The sequence below is a fragment of the Microcaecilia unicolor genome, chromosome 6 (assembly GCF_901765095.1).
Source record: "Microcaecilia unicolor chromosome 6, aMicUni1.1, whole genome shotgun sequence".
In the NCBI taxonomy this organism is placed as follows: Eukaryota; Metazoa; Chordata; class Amphibia; order Gymnophiona; family Siphonopidae; genus Microcaecilia; species Microcaecilia unicolor.
The window spans coordinates 55,936,147-55,952,274 of record NC_044036.1 but is presented as its reverse complement, the minus strand read 5'-3'; the positions used below and the strand labels follow the sequence as shown (position 1 = coordinate 55,952,274).

The 16,128-nt window shown below is 41.1% G+C and overlaps 1 protein-coding gene across 1 annotated transcript in view; it reads left to right on the top strand.

The window, feature by feature from the left end:
- Window positions 1–8,742, top strand: part of ADGRL4 (adhesion G protein-coupled receptor L4) — a 211,668-nt gene extending 202,926 nt beyond the window's left edge. The window contains exons 16-17 of the mRNA XM_030206932.1: window positions 3,255–3,423; window positions 8,257–8,742. Coding sequence (XP_030062792.1) covers window positions 3,255–3,423; window positions 8,257–8,319 — 232 coding nt within the window. The 3' untranslated portion in view covers window positions 8,320–8,742. The remainder of the gene's footprint in view (window positions 1–3,254; window positions 3,424–8,256) is intronic.
- Window positions 8,743–16,128: the final 7,386 nt, after the last annotated feature.

Genomic DNA, 16,128 nt, shown 5'->3' with positions numbered 1-16,128 from the left:
CTGAGAGAAGCCTGGCTGTAATTGGACTGTGTTAAAAACAGCCTGACTTTATTGAGCTGTGCTGAGAGAAGCCTGGCTGTACTTGGACTGTGTTTGAAACAGCCTAGCTCCATTGAACTGTGCTGAGAGAAGCCTGGCTGTACTTGGACTGTGTTAAAAACAGCCGGACTTTATTGAGCTGGTGAAGAAAAGAGGGCTGGGTTGCAAATCCCAAAAACAGGCCCAAGAAAGAAGAAGAAACACATAAAGAGGAAAACAGAGAGCTCGGTGCTGGTGGTGAGGGGGCTTCACGGACTTAGCCAGTAGGAGCCTTGTTTACAATAGCTACTAATTGGCTCTAATTAACTCTTGTTAAGGTCAATTGAACCTTAGCACCAATTAATAGCCAATTTGTCTATTAAGTTATATGTGGAAATGGAAACCACGCATGGAAATCTACACCTAGCTTTGGGCACCATATATAGAAGTCAGGTATTAGTGAACAGATTTTGAGCACTTACTTTTTTGCGCTCTTTATAGAATTGCCCCATGCGCATGTATATGCTCAAAAAACTAGCACTTACATACATGCATTAGTGCTCTAAATGCTATTCTGTGAGGGTGTGGTTAAGAATTATAGAACGCAAATGTAAGGTGGGCGTACACATGGGCAGAGAATTGGAGGGGCAGGAGCGAGGCTCCCTGTTATATACCCTTGCCACATTTAGATGCCTGTTTACGGCTGGTGTAACCAAGGAGGCTTGATAACAGGAGGCAGCATAAGCCTATCTGGCCCATTATGTGGGCTGAAGCCAATAGGCAGAGGTTGTCAGCCTATCAATTTCATTGTTTTTGGGTGTACCACGATAGCAGTGGCTGCACTGCGGAGAAATAAAACTTCCTTGGGTGGAATGGATAGAGACCAGCCTCAGCCTTTTAACGTCATGCCAATTCCTGTCATAAAACCTCCTTGGGTGTAACTGTGAGCAACTAAATGTGCTCACAGGTTATGCTAGTATTTTATAATGGAGTTTGGGCACCCATGTTCCGTTAGACTCCTATGGCTCATCCTTGGGGCACCTACTGTAAATGGAAGTGCCCAGTAGTAGAATTGTCTTATGAGGTCTATTTACTGATATGTTAATGCATATTAAATGCCTCTCAAGTGATAAAAAGTACTAACTGCTTGCATTAGTCAATGTAATCACCCAACATATGTTAAATCTAAATTGACACAAAATTAATGATGAGCTAATTACATACAAAACCATGCAAATTACCTAATAGTCTATTACATTGAGAAACTAGATATATTGAATATCATAAAAGTTAATCAAGTTTTCAAGTTTCAAGTTAAGTTTACTCTTGATATACTGCATCATACGTATATACCATCTGAGCAATCATCAAAATTCAAAGGTGGAAACGAACTACAATAATAATAGGGCAGAAATAGTGGAAATGAAGAATTGTGGTAAGGAGCTGTTGTACTGCAATGCCAATGGGCATCACAGCCACACAAACTACCAAACCAGAGCTAAGGGTCAAAAGGGCTCAGATCCAGAGGCATCCTTAAACAAGAACGCCTCAAGATTAGTTTTGAAATAAAGATGAAGTGGAAGGGAATTCCAAAGGTGAGGCCAATCTACGTCAAAAATCTTGGAGCAGGCTGTAGCGAAACAAAGAAGTTACTAGTAACAGATTATCAGCCTTATTTTTGAAATTGATGGGCGCCCAGATTTCGACCCAAATCAGGAGATAGGCGTCCATCTCGCAAAGGCGCCCAAATTGGTATAATCGAAAGCCGATTTTGGGCGTCTTCAACTGCAATCTGTCGCGGAAACGGGCAAAGTTGACGGGGGCATGTCGGAGGCAGTGGTGAAGGCGGGACTAGAGCGTGTTTATCAGCCCAGGAGAGATGGGCACCTTCGGCCGATAATGGAAAAAAGAAAGGCGTTTTTAGCGCGAATTTGGGTCATTTTTATTGGACCCTTTTTTTTCATGAACAAGTCCCAAAAAAGTGCCCTAAATGACCACATGACCACCAAAGGGAATCAGGGATAATCACCCCTGACTCCCCCAGTGGTCACTAACCCCCTCCCAGCATAAAAAAACAACTTTAACAACTTTTTTTTCCAGCCTGTATGCCAGCCTCAAATGCCATACCCAGCTCCATCACAGCAGTATGCAGGTCCCTGGAGCAGTTGTTAGTGGGTGCAGTGGACTTCACCCAGGTGGACCCAGGCCCATCCCCCCTACCTATTACACTTGTGGTGGTAAATGTGAGCCCTCCAAACCGCCCCCAAAACCCACTGTACCCACATGTAGGTGCCCCCCTTCAGCCATAAGTGCTATGGTAATGGTGTAGAGTTGTGGGCAGTGGGTTTTGGGGGGATTTGAGGGGCTCAGCACCCAAGGGATGGGAGCTATGGACTTGGGAGGTATTTAAATTTTTTTTTCTAATTGTTACAAGTGCCCCCTAGGGTGCCCGGTTGGTGTCCTGGCGTGTGAGGGAGACCAGTGCACTACGAATCCTGGCCCCTCCCACGACCCAATGCCTTGGATTTGTTCATTTTTGAGCTGGGCGCCTTCGGTTTCCATTATCGCTGAAAAATGAAACAGCCCAGCTCAAATCCGCACAAATCTGATGCATTTGCCGGGCACAAATCGTATTATCGAAAAAAAAGATGGGCGCCCATTTTTTTTCAAAAATACAGTCTGTCCTGCCCCTTCACATACCCGTTCGCGGACATAGACACCTATGGAGATGGGCGTTCGCGTTCGATTATGCCCCTCCACGGGTTGAAGATCTTAAGCATGTAAGCCGCATTGAGCCTGCCATGAGTGGGAAAGCGCGGGGTACAAATATAACAAAATAAAATAAATAAGCTTCTTAGTGATGCGTAAGGTGTCAGCAGATGAGAAAGATAAAGAGATTGTCCAGAGTGAAACACCTTGAAAATCACTGGAAATAAAAGAAATGTCGTTAACTTTTTCTATTAATGTGCATGTTAATTTTCACAGGCACATTTTGCCTATAATTGTTTTGTAAATGCTATGCTAATATGGCCATTAGATGTGTTAAAATCAGGCATTAGCATGGATTTAAATATAGCTTGATAAATAGAATCCTACGTCATAGTACCAATGCATTAAGCATTTTCCACAAATCCACAGTAAGCCTAATCCTTTAGATATCTGAACTAGAGCATGCAGATAGAACAATTTATATATAGATACTCACTTCCTATATACTTATTATTCTTTTCACCTAGGTCATGTGCAAGGGGTGCTCTTGCTCTGTTGTTCCTTCTTGGTGCTACCTGGATATTTGGAGTTCTGCACGTTGTCCATGGCTCTGTGGTTACAGCATATCTTTTTACAATTGTTAATGCATTTCAAGGAATGTTCATCTTCATATTTTTGTGTGTTTTATCTAGGAAGGTAAGCAGTTTTTTTTTAACTTGTAATTTTTGTAGCAAATCTTCATGCATGTTTCTTCTGAGAGTAAAGCTGTTACATGTGACTCTCAAACTGAATGATGTGCAAGCTAGTTCATTAAGCTGGGCTTTTATTATTTATTTATTTATTTGTTTATTTATTTATGAGATTTGTATCCCACATTATCCCAAACAAGCTCAGGTTCAATGTGACTCAAGAAAAACACCAAAAATATGATACTGTCAGATAATTAATTATAACGTTTAACACATTAAGAATAATTGCGTGTGTCATGAAGCTAGGCTAGAGTATTGGTTATGTTGAAACATATAAGAGAGACAGCAACATTAGTTTATTGTCTTTTGATATGATATGTACTTAATAGAAAGACCTTTAGTCATTTATGGAATCTCGGATAATCTAAGTACCTTAATTACTTGGGTAGAGAATTCTATAGTTTGGTACTCGATGTGTGAAGCCTGCAACAAGGATTGATTTGTAAGAAAGACCTTTAAACTGTGGATAATAGAACATGATGTATTATTTTGGGAGTGACACCTACAGTATCTCAGTACCAAAGGTTAGTCACTCTTGCGATATATTAATAACGCAGCTTGCAATCCACCTTGCAACCTAGCAAGCTGCACTATTCATAGCACCTGGGAGCCATGGACTGAATTAACCCTGGATATTAAATACCAAGCACGTTCAGCTCCCAGCATTGAATATCGAACTATGTGCGCTGACCCAGAAGTTAACCAAGTACCGGCCAATATTCAGACCGGTGCCCAGTTAACTCAGCACATACAGGGCTAAAAATTAGTGCGTGCTAACCATGTAGATGCCCAAAGAAATATTATGGGCATCTACATGGTTAGTGCCCACTAAAAGCTGTTTTACTATCCTAACTTTATGGGCTTGCTTAGCCAGTTAGCAGAACTCTCAGACAACCCATCAGAAGATTCCTCAACTTCTCTAGGTACCAAAGAATCCAAAATTAGTTCACCACTTTGCACGTGCCTTCCCTTTATCTGGGTTGGCAAGTAATAACCTTTAACAAGCAGCAGAATCGATTCAAGAGATATATGTCATCTCAATCAGGTATGCCTTAGATCATTTGCTGATATATTTTGAACATGAAGAATATTCAATACTCTCAGATTTACACTACTTATAGCATTTTCAATATTCTCTGTCTTAGATTGCATTGCTATTAAATCTGTAACACATAATGATTGATTTGCTTGTTTTTGAGCCACATTCTCATGATCCAAATGTATATGTCCCACAGTAGCTTTTAAAATAGGTAATTCCAAATCCAAAGAATTAACTTTATTTTCTGTCTCATTTAAATGAGGAGTTAAATTATTAATAACTAGAGAAAGATTGTTGTAGAGTCAGATATAGAAAGCCATATAGAGTCAAGAGATATTACCGTGGGTTTATGCAGGAGTTAACTGGGACATTCCTGTATGTCCTGGGAGACTTATACCTCAGTCCTATCTCCAGTATTGTTTGGGATCTGAAGTCAAACTCCTCCATCTTGAGTCTGCAATTCCTCTTCAGCTCTAAAAGACTGTCCAGCAATGACAAAATCACATCCAGCTTCCAGTGTAGACTTCCTTCCTATTCACCAGCAGCCCACACTTCTTGCAGCAAACCCTATATTCCATTGAGTAGGTGACCTAGTCACTCTTGGCAAAGAGGTTAAGGTTCGCGTGTCCAGGCTTAGAGTCATCTCATGCCCCAGTGATCACTCTTGCCCTCCACATGCAGTTGCAATATCCAGCAGGGCTCACTCTGAAGTATCACCCAATTCTCTTTCATGCTGAAAAACAAGTATTAATTGGACCAGCAAAAGAAGCCACTGCAGAAGGGAGCCAAGAAAGGCCCTGTCTCTGACTGCCCTTGTGGTTTCCCATCAAGGTAAGAAGAGTGTGCAAATAGCAGTTAGCATGTGGTAACCAACTCGAATCCCCTCTGTAACTGCAAAAAATGTAACTTTGGTTAAATTTTTGCCATACAAATCAGAACACAGTAGTGGTATCTACAAACAAAATAAAATTAGCTGGTTGCCTTCCAAAATCCCCTCAAAGTGTATGCCTATTTACGACCTGAGCCCTTAACATCACCCACTGATCTAGTGGTAAGGGCTCTCGTGCTACACATGTGGTGACCGTTCGGTGCGCGCCAACTGCCAATTAATGCCGAAATGCCACACACAGTAGGAAATAAAAAATAATTTGTCCCGGCGGTATAGGCATTACTCCCAGGAAGGTGTGCTAGCCTGACGGTAGTCTCATTTTGGTGCACCTGCACACACATAGAGCCTAAAGTGCCTTTGTAAAAGGGCCCCTTAATTTTTTAAATTTTAAAAAATACTTATATTCTGTATGATCTATACAATTCTCAGGAGATTACAGATAGAACACATACAGTAAGATCATAATAAAACAACTTATATAGCAATACAGCATACATAAAATCATTACTCAAATGTTCAAGTACTCATTTTCTCCTGATTCTGTGCAAGAAATCAATTTCAGACTCTACCATACGCCTCAATAAGCAGACATGTCTTCAACTCTTTTTTTGAAAAGATAAAAACTCTGCACTTTTTTGAGCCCAAGAGATAAGGAGCTCCACAACTGTGGACCAACTATTGTAAAAATGTGGATCAATATATCACCAAGCACACCAACCTAAAAAATGGAACTTCCAAAAGGTTTTACAGAGAGGTGAGACTCTTGCCCAGTTAAACCCTGCTGAGTTTGACAGTCCTAGATATTCACTGGCACTTAACTGAGTAGTGTTGCTAAACATCCCCAATAACCCTCTCCAGCTTATAATCGAAAGAGAAAAACGCCTATATTGCGACCCAAATCGGGACATGGGCGTCTTTCTCCCGTGGGCACTCAAATTGGTATAATCGAAAGCCGATTTTGGGCGTTTCCAACTGCAATCCGTCGTGGAAATGGGTAAAGTTGATGGGGGCGTATTGGAGACGTGGTGAAGGCGGAACTGCAGCGTGGTTATTGGCCGAGGAGAGATGGGCGTCTTTAGCTGATAATCGAAAAAAAAAGGCGTTTTTACTGCGATTTTGGGTCACTTTTTGTGGACCCTTTATTTTCACGAACAGGTCTCAAAAAGTGCCCCAACTGACCAGATGACCACTGGAGGGAATCGAGGATGACCTCCCCGGATTCCCCCAGTGGTCACTAACCCCCTCCCACCAAAAAAACCCCACTTTACAAACTTTTTTTCCAGCCTCTATGCCAGCCTCAAATGCCGTACCCACCTCTATGACAGCAGAATGTGTTCTATCCTGTGACAGCCTTTCTCTGGTTCTGATGTGGCTCTCGGGTGACTGTGACACCTTTTCTGTTAAGGGCACTGCAGAGTCACATCAGCAATGCATTGTGGTGGGTGTAGGGTATTGGGCTCCGTGATTCCACTAGCTTGTGGCAAATGCTCACGATGTTGGTAGTTGGTAGGCTCTACTCCCATGGTGCTTTTCCCCCTGCTTATTGGGTCAGAGTGTGCCCTATTTTGTTTCCGGTAGTCCATGAGATAGTGGCCATTTTTGTAAGCCAGTTTTAGTTCCCTTTCCTGTGTTAGCCACGTTACAGAACTTAGTTCTGCCCTTGAATGTGGCTGAAAGAGGGCATTGTACAGCATTCTGCCAGCTCTGACCTACTGCTCATCTCAGTACCAGGGAGACTCATTGCCAGTGGGGCACAACCTCTGATCTGCAGTTAACTGTGAGTAAATGCGGTTATTCCAATAAAGGTCGTTTTCGGAGAGATTAGTCTTCAGGTGTCAACTGGTGTGCCAATGTTATATAGCAGCAACCAGTCCTAGAGGCCTGCATGTATGCAGGTCCCTGGAGCACTTTTAGTGGGTATCGCAGTGCACTTCAGCCAGGTGGCCCCAGGCCCATCCCCCCCCCCACCTGTAACACTTGTGCTGGTAAAGGGAGGCCTCCAAAACCCACTGTACCCACATGTAGGTGCCCCCTTCACCCCTAAGAGCTATGGTAGTGTTGTACATTTGTGGGTAGTGGGTTTTGGGGGAGGGGGGTTGGGGGCTCAGCACCCGTGGTAAGGGAGCTATGCATGTAGGAGCGTTGTCTGAAGTCCACCGCACTGACCTCTAGGGTGCCCAGTTGGTGTCCTGGCATGTCAGGGGGGCGAGTGTACTACGAATCGTGGCCCCTTCCACGACCAAATGGCTTGGATTAGGACGTTTTTGAGCTGGGCGTTTTTAGTTTCCATTATCGCTAAAAAAAACAAACGCCCAGCTGAAAAATGTCAATTTTTTCAAAAATACGGTCTGTCACGCCTCTTCACGTACCCGTTTTCGGACATAGACGCCCATGGAGATAGGCGTTCACGTTCGATTATGCCCCTTTCTATCCCCTAATGGCTAGGTTAGTGGGTTAGTGGTCATATGTGGTCCACTAACCAGATAAGTAACCACATAAAGTTAACTTTATACAGCAAGTTAAGCGGGCACCGGTCTGAATATCAGCCAGAGCCCAGTTAACTTCTGGGTCAGTAGACATATTTAGATATTCAGTGCCACTCATGCCCCAGGGTTAGCTCAGTCTGTGGCTAGAAGTGGCTTGCAAGCCGCCCACCACCATGGGCTAAATATTCTCTATCCCTTATTTTTAAAAAAGAAATAACAACTGGCACTCGGGCGGTCTTCAGATATTTACACCTTGCTTAATCCCCATCACAGATTGCCTTTCCTTTCATCCACTAGGTCATGAGTAACAATTCATATGCACATTCTGGAATTAATGTAATTACTTATGCATTGCTTTTATTTCAGATCCAAGAGGAGTACTACAGATTATTCAAAAATGTTCCTTGCTGTTTTGGATGCTTAAGATAAGAAGAATTCAATGTGCACAAATGCAATAACATTAAAATAAAATGGAGCGAAATATTGGAACTGAACTATTGCATATCCAAAGCATGAAGCCAGTCATTGATCAGCGAATGACAAATTATTTCATGCAGTTAATCTTCACTTTCTCCAACAAACAGAAACTCAAACAAATCTGTATAACTAATTACCGGTATATGTATTGTGCTGAAAAAAGACATAACATGGCCAATAGAGAGGGGCTAAAATGTTGTGACGAGGCACTGCAATCGAAAACCTCAGCCCAAACTCAACAATTTTTGGTTTTGGTACAGTTTGTCAGGCCATAGTCATATATTTTAATGATCTGAAATTGACAATCATCAATCATCAATCAAGAAGATGGCGATGTTGCCTTTCTATGGATTTTATAAAGCTTTGTGAGCATTGTTTTTGGTATTTGTTTGATATGTATACATTGCTACTTTTTTGCATTTTGGACAACTGATTGTTAACCATCTAAACATAATCCTGGGATCATGTTATAAAAGGTGCAAATGTTCAAAAACTCACCAAGTTCTGCACCCAAACTGAACATTCCTACTGTTTTATTAAATATGCAGTTATTATATTATGCCATCTATTTAAAAAATACATGCCTATACATGTATATAGGACTAAATTCTACATATCATACCTAAAAAGCCAGAGTGTCTGAATATGTCTGTCAAACATCCATTGAAGATCACGGGTTGGAGTTGCCGATGCCCAACATTGAATATTCAGGAATATAGCCGGCGACAGACAAAAAAACACTGATCACCCCTGGCTGAATACTTACCCCATTGTGTTTAAATCAGGGCCGTAGTAAGCTAAGTGTTGCCGCACAGGGTGCAAGGGAAGCCAGGGTATGAAAATTGCGCCCTTTCCATTGGCTTCCCTCTCAAAGTGATTGGGGCAGGGGCGCATCAGCAGCGTTTGAGGGCAGCACAAGTCACACTCTGAACTTGCTACGCTCCTGGTTTAAAAGTAATTAACAATAAGGACAACAAAAAACTTCCACAAAGCAGTACAAACAAAACAGCCACAGGAGTGGAAGACCCTGAAGCATCAAGACGACACTGTCTTGTAAAACACGTAACCTTTATTGCACGCTCTGTATATACAAGTCCAAGCCAAATTAACTCAGCACAGACTGACATTTTTTCTGTACACATAAATTTTATAGTATCACATAGTGATGGTTTCTCTGCACATGGTGAATTTGGGAACCACATATTAAGTTTGTATCTACTCTTCTGTTGTCAGTTGCATTTTATCTCTGTATGCTTTGGTTAAACCTGACTCCTGATTAAGGCTGACAAGCCAAAAAACAGTCTGCATTGAATTAATTTGACTGAGACTTGTATATACAGGTATTTTAGTCATTTACGTACATAAGAAAATACATACCTACATAAATGAACTCTTATTAAACAGTGGCCCAACTGCAGTGCATCCTTGTGGTAGCTGGTGGGAATCTCCCGATCCAATGGTGCCCAGAATTCTGCTCCCCAGGCTGGCAGTCAGCTGCAGCTTCCAACACTAGCACCCACGCATGCTCAGTTTCCATGCATGCACCGAAAATTGTACATGCACCAAAAACTGAGCATGTGTGGGTGCTAGCATCAATGACACAGGAAACTGCATCCAACTTCCAAATTAGCCAGCAGACTTGAGCACCTTTGGGAGTCTTCAGTTGGCAGAATTTCCACCAGCTCAAGTTTTTAAATTTGGTAGGGAAGGGGAGGAGAGAGAGAAAGGGGCAGGGTCTGTGGAGAAGAGGACATTTCTTGCCACCCACTTTTATAGTTGGACCACCCAAAATCTGCCAACTAGCCACGTTACAGTTATAAAATATTGACCAGAGTTGTTCGCAATGTGAACACTGTGATGTGTGTGTGCATGGGGAGAGTACATGTATGTGTATATATTTAAAATACTATGATTTATGTATATTCTTTCTAACATCTAGGTGCAGGCATTTACAACAGCCCTACAGCTGGACTAAGGATCATGCTTTAAATCAAATTTCTGGCATAGGAGGGGGAAAAAAGAGCTACAATAAGAAAAAGGGAACTCATTAAAATCTGTGATGCTTATGTATTTGTGGGCATTGGGGGGGGGGGGTTATTAAGATTTTTTTTTGCATTTTATTTTACTCCCATGTAAATGACCCCAGTTGAAAAATAGCATGTAAAGCTTACTTATGTAAAATATCACAAAAGAAAAACTAGATCTCACTGAGATATGTTTTTTTAAATCATTTTGCAAAACAAATTCCACATCGTTTTTTTTTAAGATGTTAATAGTTCATGAGCTGCTTTCTATACTTTTGTATTGTAGAAACATAGGGCCCTGTTTATAAGCCTTGCTATAAACGTAATAGCATTGTTAGTACGCTCTAACACTAGATACACCCATAGGAATATATGGGTGTCTCTAGTGTTTAGCGAATGCTAAAAATGCTTGCACACCTTAGTAAACAGAGACCATAATTTTGCACCCATAAAACCAGGGCTTTTTTGAGGGGGTACTTGGGGGTACTGAGTACCGATACCTTTTCCATTGTCTGTAAAAATTGACCCATGGACCCCAAGGTTTAATGAAAGAGCTCGGGTTCTACACACCTATTCTGCCTTGTCATAGGTTCTGTGATTGGTTATAGGGGGCTTGGCTATTGTGGGGTGGGTCCATTAGTGACCACCCCACCCCTCAAGGACAGCCTAGCATTTGAGTACCGGCACCTTTTTTGCTCAGAAAAATGCACTGCATAAAGCTATGCAGAAAATGTGACTATGAAGGAAAAAACTTGCAAATGTTGCCTCATATGATAAAATAATGTACGCTGTCACAAGTAGTATGCACTTTTTACCATTTTTGAGCTTAAGCAGCATTTGTAAGTTTTTATATTGGCCTCAGTGTTTTGCCTCATTTATAGGTTATGACCCAAAAATATAGAAAGATTGTGTTAATAATTAAAAAAAGTTTTAAAATAGACTACGGGCCTCATTTTCAAAAGAGAAAAAAACATCTAAACACTGGCATAAAGCAGAATTATTTATTTATTTGGATTTATTTACCGCCTTATTGAAGGAATTCACTCAAGGCGGTGTACAATTTGATGTATGTGACTGAAAAACAATCTATCATATAACAAGTAAGATTTAAAAAAATAATATGAAGATCCATTTTCTCACACTAATAGTGAAACTATGTCTTACCTTGATAATTTCCGTTTCTTAAATCAGCCGCGCCATTCTGAACAAGTGGGTGTTATCTCCTCCTACCAACACATGGAGGTAGCAAAAAAAAAATTTTCATTTTCCAATGACCTCACTGGTATAAGGTCTAGTGGGGGTAATTTCTCGAAATGGGTTAGTTTTCCACATGCTATGACAGGAATGTACCCAACTCCTAAACCAGGATACGTGGAATATGAGCTGTCTCTCAAATTTACTGCTAATGCTTGCCGTAGTACTTGCATCGTGCCAAAGAGAGCTTCTTTCTGGAGTTCATAAGATGTAATATGCACAGGCAACTTATCCGGATAGACTTGGAAGCAAATATTTTCTGGAGAAACTGCCTGGAAGTTTTTCTCACAAAAACATCCAAATCGGTATTTTCAAAGCCTATTTTTCAGATGTTTATCTATTCTGTTTGTCTGTAGTGCATCCAAATCTCAAGGGGATATGTTTTGGGCATGTTAAGGGTGGGATTTGGGCATTCCAAAGACTTGGATGTTTTTCAGCCACATTGGAACAAAACAAAACCATTGAGCTAGACCGGTTTTCATAATGAAAAAGGCACAAAAAGGTGTCCTAAATGACCACTGGAGGGAATCAGAGATGACTTCCCATTACTCCTCCAGTGATGACTGACCCCCTCCCACTCTCCAAAAATGTGAATAAAAATAGTACTCACCAGCCTCTATGACAACCTAAGATGTTATAGCCAGGTCTATTAGAGCAGCATGCAGGTCCTTGGAGTAGTCTAGTGATGAGTGCAGTGCACTGTAGACAGGTGGACCCAGGCACATACATCCTCCTACCTGTTACACTTGTGGTGGAAACTGTGAGCCCTCCCAAACTCACCAGAAACCCACTGTACCCACATATATGTGTCCCTTTACCCTTAAGACCTATTGTAGTAGTGTACAGTTGGGGGTAAAGAGTTTGAGGGGGGCACAGCAAACAAGATAAAGGAGCAGTGGTGAGATCTGTACCTGGGAGCATTTATTTGAAGTCCATTGCAGTGCCCCCTAGGGTGCTTCATTGTTCTCAAGATGCTTCATTGCTTTCCTGGGATGTCTGGGGGATGAGTCTAGTAAAAATGCTGGCCCCTTCTATATCCCAATGGCTTGATTTTCTAAGTTTTTCATTTGAACTTTTTTTTTCAAAAATGGTTAAAAATAATCCCACACAAAGCACAAAACCTTGTTCAAAATGGTATTAAAAAAAAAGACATTTTTCCTTTTTTCTAAAATGACCTTCTTTCCTATTTGGATTTTGCCCATTTTGTGCAAAACGTTCAAAGTCACCCCTCCACACCACCTTCTCTAGGTATTCTAAGACAATCTGATTTTTCTAGTGATGAGGTTATACCAACCTTAGGAGCCCTTCTACTAAAGGACATTAAGCCCTTTACACATGCTTAGTGCATGAGAACAGACTAGAGCAGAAATGTATTAAAGCATTTTGCAGTATTTTGCTTGATCATGCACCCTAACCAGGCATTAGGTTTGTTTGGTTTTTTTATTTTTAGAGGGGGGGGTGTCATGAGAAGAAAATGGACATTCCTCGGTGCTCCTGCATTAACACAATATTATCCAGATAGCATGCACTAATTATATATTGTGTTAATGCAGGAGAACCGAGCACCTAGCTCCTCCTAAATAGGAGGCAGTAGCCCCTGGATTCTATATATGGCGAATAAAGTTGTACACCCAAATCAGTGCATGTGGCTGATTTGTACGTACAACTTAATTGCTTAAAAAGCCAATCAGTGCCAATAATTGGCATTAATTAGGATTTATGCATAAATTGTATTCTATAATGATCCGTGTGTAAATTTGTGGGGGGGGCGTGTCTAGGGGTGTTTCAGGATGTTCCAAAATTGTACACATGTAAATAAAGAATTCAGCTGAACCACACCTAATTTAGGTGCAGTTTATGCCCCAAACACTATTCTATACAGGATGCATATCCTTTGTAGAATAGTGCACAGTACATAACATTTTTGGCGTTGATTTTTAGGTGCCACTTATAGAATTTACCCCTAAGTGCTCTCATATTAATTATTTGCAGATCTTCCCCACTAACAGGAACATTAGCACATGACCTGCAAATAAAAGAAAATATCCTTAAAAGTGCCACGTTAAATCTAGGCTTAGCACGCAGGAAAATCCTGTGAATGGGCTGTGTTGGCATTAGCACATGGCAGCTGCTAGCGTGGCTTAGTGAACAGGGGGTTACTTGTCTTTATTTTTGTTTTTATTTTTGTTACATTTGTACCCCGCGCTTTCCCACTCATGGCAGGCTCAATGTGGCTTACATGGGGCAATGAAGGGTTAAGAGACTTACCCAGAGTCACAAGGAGCTGCCTGTGCCTGAAGTGGGAATCAAACTCAGTTCCTCAGTTCCTGTCTCTTTTCCTTATTTCGTATCTTTTATCTTTTTTCTCAGGTATCCACAGTTTTATATTGTACCCCGCTTAGATACCATTGTTTTTGGTCCCTTGCGGTATATCAAATTAATAAATGATGATGCTATCATGCATTTAGGCACACATATACCAGATCTATGGCTGGCCTAAGTTCTCACGCCTAACCTCATAATCCGTATATATCCAGTTATGTTAGTAGTCTATGAAGACAAGTAGGTGCCTATGGTACTTTCTGTAACACAATAAGCATCTAAATGTAAGTGCACAGATATGGAGCAATTTTATAACTGGGTACCTCAATTTTGGCACCCTGAAGACATGGGAGGAGCTTATTGTACAAAGGAATATAGGTGCCTGGCAGTGACGTAGCTAGGGGGGGCGCCAGGGGAGCAGCCGCTCTCCCAAACAGAGTTCTGCCAGTGCCTATTTTTTTCTCAATGCATTGCATTGAAAATGTGCACTGGCACCAGCGGAAGTCCGCTCTCGCGTCGCTTTCGCTCCCCCTGCACCATCAACCTGGCTCCAATTCTGGTGCCTAGGTTCCATTATAGAATGCTAGTGCAACCTGGTATCAACGCACATTACATTTAGGGGCATGCGCCTTTACCCACCATAGAATTGGTCTGTGAGTCCGTAAATGCAGCAGCTACCTGCATAACATATATGGTAAAACAGGATTAACCTATGGTGAAAAAAAAAATTATAAAATCATCTTTGAGGAGGCAATTCTATAATCTAGGTGCCTACATTTACATTTTGCATAATTGTCTAGAATACTATTTATTTGGATTTTGCTCACCCCTTTTTCAGTAGGTACTCAAGATGAGGTACAATCAGGTACACTGGGCCTTTTCTCTGTCCCTGGAGGACTCATACTCTAATTTTGTACCTGAGGCACCTGAGAGTTAAGTAACTTGCCCAAGATCACAAAGAGCACCAATGGGATTTGAGCCAGCCACCTCCGCATGTCAAGACTGGTGCACTAAACACTAGGGTACTCCTCCACTCCTACCACTTAAGGATGTAAATGTACACTATCTGCATCTGCGTAAGAGCTAGCATAGATACAAATGCCGATGTAAATATTTTCACCTGCTGCAAACAAGGTCTTTATCTACACATCTTCTAGGCTTCTATATACATATTTTATAAAATATGCACATTCATTGCATCTCAACCCCAACCTGGGAATGTGTATGCACAGAATCCGGGGGAAAATCTAAAACATGCTCATGCTATCTGCATGCATACTCTGTACATCACGTAATTGTATAGCAAATATTTTGTAAACTTTGATCCTGAAATACCATGTAACTAGAGCTCTACCTTTTCTATAGTGCCCCCAAAATAAAGAAACAAAGAAACAGACAGAAAGACAGATATATAATCAAGAAAGAATTCTGGTTTCCCATTAATCCCTTGTCATTGTTATATATTTATAACATTTTTAGTGGAAGAAAAGTGCATTTCATTTTAGAACAATTTATTTTCTTCCTTCCCAGCTGCTCTCTGACCCTCAGCAGGGTCCAGTTGGAAAGTTATCCTTTAGTGAACTGCTTTTCTGATTAAAGTCTGTATAGGGCAAAAGACCAGCTAAAAAACACACACACAAAAAAAAAGCTTGAGTGATTTCGAAGAAATTGTAATCATTTGCTTTGAAGCATCACACAGAATCAGCATCAAAATTTCAGTGTGTTTCTCATATTTTAAAATGCCACTTTGAAGCAGCAGTCCAAGAGAACCTTACTCAGAAGAAGAATAATCAGTCATAATTTTTGAGTTTTATTTTACCAGAATATCAGACAAATCAGAAATAAAGAGGTTGTTTATTTAGTTTCTGGAAATCTTAGGCTGGAGAGAGCAAATCTTTTAGCTTAAGGGTCATATTGGGGATCATAGCTAGGATGGGGCTGGTAGGGGTGTGTCGGAGGAGGTCAGGCCCATATCCCGTTCTATGTGGTACACTTGTGGTAGAACATGTGGAACCTCCAAAAAACACTAACCCCCTGATTCTGTAAAAGTCATCTTGTGCTCAAATTTGGGTGCACGCCCAATTTGTGTGTGCTATTTAATTGAATAATAAATGAATTAGTGCCAATAGGCTTTTTAACAAGCAATTATTGTCATTAATCA